Source organism: Sinocyclocheilus rhinocerous, unplaced genomic scaffold (assembly GCF_001515625.1).
Source record: "Sinocyclocheilus rhinocerous isolate Xijiao unplaced genomic scaffold, SAMN03320098_v1.1 scaffold4561, whole genome shotgun sequence".
Lineage (NCBI taxonomy): Eukaryota > Metazoa > Chordata > Actinopteri > Cypriniformes > Cyprinidae > Sinocyclocheilus > Sinocyclocheilus rhinocerous.
In genome coordinates, this window is record NW_015657966.1 from 54,253 (window position 1) to 60,577 (window position 6,325).

The window sequence follows — 6,325 nt, forward strand, 5'->3', positions numbered from 1 at the left end:
AACATTAACAAAGATTAATAAATCCTATTACTTGTTTCACTTCTGTTTCAGTTTTTATAACCATTTCAAACGTACAAACAACATGTATGTTGTTTTTGTGGTGTTTGGCTTAGTGTTATGTTAATTTTTTAATTTTTTATTTATTTATTTTTATTTAATTTAAATTTAGTGTTATGTTAGAATCATTATTATACTCTTATACCTTTTGTTATTTAATATTTTGAATTGTTTTTAGCTTTATTTTTTTGTTTTTCATTTAAATGTTAAGTTTTGAAATTTTGTTGTATGCATTTGTCATTTTTATTTAATTTCTTTATTTTTAAAATGTGTATAAGTAGTATTTATAAAGTTTTAGCTTTTAGTTTTGGATCTGTTTTTAGTTGTTTTAATACTACAATTGATTGCTTCTGTTGTCCTCATTTGTAAGTCGCTTTGGATAAAAGCGTCTGCTGAATGACTAAATAAATAAATAACAATAAATAACAATAAATACTGTAATAAATGTATTGTTCATTCATGTTAGTTAACAAACATTAACTAAAGGAACATAATTGTAAAGTGTTACCATGTAATCTTTTCAGCCTCAATAACTATAGAATTATTAATTAATTAAATTAGTTAATTAAATGAAATATAATAACACTTCTAGTTACTGTAAATAAATAAATTAAAAAGTTTTAAAACAAGCAGTATTTTCAGTTTCAACAGAAATACCAGAAGAAATTTCTTAGCGAATATGAATAATTGTGTTGGACAGTGATGGGACTTGGAGTAAAAAAGGCTTTAGATCATGATCTTTACAGGTATTAAAATCAAGTATTATAAAATGAAACATATATTTGCAATAGCCTATTGTTGTGTGCTATTGACTTGAAGTTTCTTTCCAATTTTAATTTCTGACCTGTAGATGAAGCACTTTGTGGGGTCATTGTTGGATGTCCACGTCAATCTTTTGAGATGTGAGTGAATCATTTTTAAATGATGCAAAAATGCATCTATTCCATAATGTTCAAAAGATGCACTTTCAGGATTTGTTTCAACAGTAGTGAAATATACTAATATGACTAATAAAACTGTTTGCAACTGACTTGATTCTCAGCGTGTTTTAGCACATGCAGGTGGGACTGTGGCTTGTTAGTGGAGGAGGCAAAATAGCCTGATGACAAGTAATGTTGACGCCTCTTTATCATCTTGAACTTTCTAAATTACTATTTAAGGGCAATGTGGGTGTCTCTGGGACAAGGTCAACTCATATTTGAGCTACATGATGAAAACAAGTAATCAAAAAGAATGAGTAAATGATTTTGGATTTTACTGATACTTTTAAAAAGGCTGTTTACATTGTGAGGACTTTGCAGTGTAGGCTACTACTGCTTGCCTGATAATAATAAGACACATTTGTCTCAATGTACGGAATGTGAATGAATGCATTGTGAATGTAACATGTTTGCAGACAGCGCCCTCTATTGGTTGACAGTCATGTTTTATGTGAGATAAACGTTTCTTCATCTAGGGGACGCTGAAAACCGAATTCTCCATTTAGCCGTATTCACATCTCACTGTCCATGACTAAAAGCCCTCTTATTCCAGACACATCCTGGCCGGGATTTGTCAATTGCCGAAAATGTCCGGGTTTTGGCTTTGTTTTCCTATTGACTTGCACTCTACAGTCCTCATACATTATATGTACGCATATTTGCATTGATTTGCATCGCCTCCATAGATCCCGCCTTCTCGCGCGCCACGATTGGTCTATTTTGCACAATGCCTGCACGCTACTGGTCAAACTCCTTTTCAGTCATTACGTTCAGCAAGTATTAAAGGGGTCATATGATGCGATTTCAAGTTTTCCTTTCTCTTTGGAGTGTTACAAGCTCTTGGTGCATAAAGAAGATCTGTAAAGTTGCAAAGACTAAAGTCTCAAATCCAAAGAGATATTCTTTATAAAAGTTAAGAGTCAGCCACTACACCAAATACACAAAATAATTATCTTTAAAATAGCATCATATGACCCCTTTAAAACAATAGGAAAACAAATCCAAACCCGGACATTTTAGCCAATTTAGAAATCCCGGCCAGGATATAAAGAGGATAAAGAGGACGTGTGGTCACCTTAAATGACATTTACATTTAGTCATATAGCAGACTTACAAATGAGGACAATGGAAGCAATCAAAATCTACCAGAGAGCAATGATGTGCAAGTGCTATAACAAGTCTCAGTTAGCTTAACGCAGTACACGTAGCAAGGTTTTTTTTAACTATATAATAAATAAAAATAAAACAGATAGAATAGAAAAAGAATAGAGTAATCTAGTGTTAGAGGTCTTTTTGCTTTTGTTAATTGTATAATAAATGAAAAGAAAACAGATAGAATACAAAAAGTTTAGAAAGCAAGTGTTTTTTTTTTAAGAAAACAAGCAGCAAATGAATAGAGTGCAAGTGTAAAAGGGACAAGTGTTTGTTTTTGTTTTTTTTATAGCAAAAACTATAGCTGATGTCTCATTTGATGAACACAGTTAAGCTATTTTCACGTTGTTTTGCCGTTATTTTCTCGTAGAAATACTGTCACATTGTTTCTTTATTTGATTGTAGTGAATGAATTGACCCACAACCTCTGTGTCGCTTTAGATACTCACACTTAATGGTTTACGTAATTTATAAGCAGTATTTTGACGAGAAAATGACGTTCATGTCTATGTTTAGCCTACATATCGACTGCGAATATATTCACAAGCAGAAAATAACTTATATATTTTATACTATTAGAATTAATCGGCTAGTGAACGCGTTACAAGGCAACACGTTTACAAAGTAACATTATAACATTTAGATGCAGCTTTTCAACTACAGAATACAATTTAGGCTATATAATGGTATAATCAAATAAAATACCAGCTAGTGAACGCAAATCACACGTTAACACGTTTATTTATAAGCAGCGTTTCAACTAGATTTTATCTTTTCACTACAATAAAGAAATCAAGTGACTTCCAAAGTATTTCTACGAGAAAATAACGTTACTGCGTTCATCAAATGAGACATCAGCTATAGTTTCTGAAGAAAATGTACCATGTTTTAACTGTAGTAAATATAGTTTAACGATAGCGTTTGTAATTAAACCATAGCAGCCACAAATGTACATTGTCTGAGAGTCTATGAAATGTACTTTAATATCATAAACCATATGTAGTCAGCGTTCTACTATGGTTCATTTTCATAATAGGTAAACACAGGTCACACGTTAACACGGTCACATCTCCTTGATTCAGCCAGCTGCACAATGTGACGCCGAGAGTAAAATCCTGCCTTCAATCCAGAAATCCGAGGCTGAACGAGCGCAGTTTGGCAGCTCAGTGTGTTCGTTGCTTCTTTTAGCGGCTTCTTTTAGCGCGTGTTCGAAACCCGTGCCAAACAGACTTTTTTGTTTATTTTCCGTACTTCAGCCTCTACGGGCATTCATACCAATAATTTGTAATCTTTACAAGAATACCAAAAGCATGTGATGAGCAAGTGTGCGTTTATTAGACCGCTTAATATCACGTCAGTTTGTGCTTTCAGAATCGGCGAATCTGCTGCCGTCGTTCCATCACATCTGGAGCAGTGTTGCCAAGTCCGCGGTTTCCCCGCGGAATTGGACTACTTTAACACTGTTGCCGCGGGCTGTTTTTCATGTCCGCGGGTTGAAGCGACCCTAATAACGGGATAATTAGCCCCTAAAATGCGAATTTTACCAGGGGAACCCCGCCAAAAAACGTGTATTTTATCGCCCCCGAACGCAATATTTATCAGGGGACCCCCCTCGAATTGCGATTGGGCTAGTTTTAAGTAGCAATTGTGCGGGTTTTGTTGTGAAAAACTGGCAACCCTGATCTGGAGCGGAGACCTGAACCAGGAAGTTGGTCATCAGATAACACGGTCGGTCACCAGTTAAACCGTAACAGCGGCCGGTGGTGTCGTCTTCGTCTCAGTGGGTTGTTTACTGTATTAAATATTTAGTATAGGATGCCAGTTCACCCGCGGGACAGAAAAGAAAACAACCACGAAGAAATGGACGTGGACTATCCCGAACAAGAGGCCAGCAGCTCCGACGAAGAGGACTCCGTGAGCTCGTCCGCCTCTGAGGATGGAGACACTTCAGGTACAGACAGAGACACGAGACAAGCCAGCCTTACTCCGAGTGTGGGAGGCGAGACACTAATAATGATGATGGTGATGTTCTTGCAGACATGGACGATGAAGACTGTGAGAGAAGGCGAATGGAGTGTTTAGATGAGATGACAAATCTCGAGAAGCAGTTCACAGACCTGAAGGATCAGTAAGTGATCAGTCATTTAAACCTGAAACATGTCACGTGAAGACGCCAGACGACTTATGACTCTCTTTAGGCTGTATAAGGAGAGACTGAGCCAGGTGGATCTTAAATTGCAAGAGGTGATAGCAGGAAGTGCTGCGGAGTACCTCGAACCCCTGGCCACCCTGCAGGAGAACATGCAGATCCGAACCAAAGTCGCAGGTCAGCTCCAGACAAACATGCTGCTGTTGTAATGGCGTTGCTGAAGTGTTTAAACTCTGCTGTAGGCACTATGTCGTTTACAGGAATTACAATCATCGTGTTTATGTTTGATATACTATAGTGTAAAGCAGAGGTCTTCACCTTATTTCACGTTTTGCTCATATGTATTATTCCAGGTATCTATCGTGAGCTCTGCTTGGAATCTGTCAGAAACAAATATGACTGTGAGATGCAAGCAGCCAGCCAGCATTGGGAGGTAAAATTCACAGGGCCCAGGACCAAATTTGTGGTGGCCCCACACTTCGTTAATATTCACAGTCTTCTCACACTTCTTCTTCTTCCCTGCTTCTTCAGTGTGTTCAATTTATTTCTGAGATTTCATGTTAATATACCATATTCATGACAGAGTGAGAAGCTCCTGCTTTTTGACACGGTTCAGAGTGAACTGGAAGAGAAGATCAGGCGACTGGAAGAGGACAGACACAGTATAGATATAACTTCAGGTAAAATACACATGGCAACTCGTACTGTATAATCTGTAAACTTATAATTGATTGATGTGTTATTGCACCAGAACTGTGGAATGACGGTCTGCAGTCTAGGAAGAATAAAAAGAAGGATCCCCTCAGTCCTGGAAAGAAGAAAAAACCTGCCGTTGTGTCAGATATCCTTTAGATAGTAGCTAGTGTTGCACATCTAAAGTCATTTGTGAGTGTTTTGCTATTTGTTTATGGCAGCTGCCTTATTGCTGTATCATTGGTTTCCTGAGCCGTCCCACGACCATACATTGTTTACATGTTGCAAGATCTGGATATACTCGAAGACTGGACTGCCATAAGAAAGGTTATTTCACTTCATCTGTTTGTTTATTTATATTTCTTATCTCAATTCTTACATATTATTCTAGAAATCGTATATTTTTATTTTTCACAAATTAAAAATAAAAAACTTTACATATAAAATAATATGCATAATATTAGTGATGATAATAATAAATGTCTACAAATTAGACATGATCGTTATAAGCAAAAAATTGACTGACGTCATCTTGAAGATCATTGCTCTAAAGACAAATCCTGATGTGTCCTGAAAAATCCATATATCTTTTTGCAGGTATCTATTTATATTTATTTATTCAAATTTTTGAAGGAGCTATTAGTTCTCTGTCATTAATAAACTGCCTCATTTACCGTAGGCTATGGCTTCAGTGGGTCCTCATAGAGTAAAAGTAGATGGTAAGAAGGATTTTGAGCATTATATTTGTTTGTGTGTAAAAGAGTTCACTATCTCCGTATCAGCCTGTATAGACTGTAAAGACTGTTTGAAGTGATTTGTGGAAAAGCATTTCAGGTCTCTGAACTGTATGTGTGTATCAGCTCCGTTGAAACCAGAAAGACACCATCATGTTGCCCGATCAGAAGATGGTCGCCTGTTCTATGACAACAAATGGTACAGCCGGGGTCAGGCCATATGCATCAACAGGAAGGACGAATACCCCACCAGGTTTGTGTGTGTGTGTGTGTGCGCGTGTGTGTGTTTGTGTGTGTGCGCGTGTGTGTGCACGTGTGTGTGTGTGTGTGTGTGTGTGTTTGTGTGTGTGTGTGTGTGTGTGTGTGAACGTGTGTGTGTGTGTGTGTGTGTGTGTGTGTGTGTGTGTGTGTGTGTTTAAGCATATGGGTAATTCATCAACTTTTCTGCCCCCAAGGGTAATTTATCTTCAAAATTGCTTTAAGAAATAAAAGAAATTAAAATAATTGTTATTCATCAAGGATACATCAAATTGTTTTCCATGAATTTTTCTTCTGTCTTT

At 36.8% G+C, this 6,325-nt stretch overlaps 1 protein-coding gene across 1 annotated transcript in view; it reads left to right on the forward strand.

The window, feature by feature from the left end:
• Positions 1 to 3,848: 3,848 nt before the first annotated feature.
• The window catches only part of LOC107721817 (breast cancer metastasis-suppressor 1-like protein-A), a 4,930-nt gene continuing 2,453 nt past the window's right edge, over positions 3,849 to 6,325 (forward strand). The window contains exons 1-9 of the mRNA XM_016529986.1: positions 3,849 to 4,140; positions 4,227 to 4,317; positions 4,388 to 4,515; positions 4,692 to 4,771; positions 4,922 to 5,018; positions 5,090 to 5,179; positions 5,294 to 5,358; positions 5,711 to 5,750; positions 5,892 to 6,018. Coding sequence (XP_016385472.1) covers positions 4,005 to 4,140; positions 4,227 to 4,317; positions 4,388 to 4,515; positions 4,692 to 4,771; positions 4,922 to 5,018; positions 5,090 to 5,179; positions 5,294 to 5,358; positions 5,711 to 5,750; positions 5,892 to 6,018 — 854 coding nt within the window. The 5' untranslated portion in view covers positions 3,849 to 4,004. The remainder of the gene's footprint in view (positions 4,141 to 4,226; positions 4,318 to 4,387; positions 4,516 to 4,691; positions 4,772 to 4,921; positions 5,019 to 5,089; positions 5,180 to 5,293; positions 5,359 to 5,710; positions 5,751 to 5,891; positions 6,019 to 6,325) is intronic.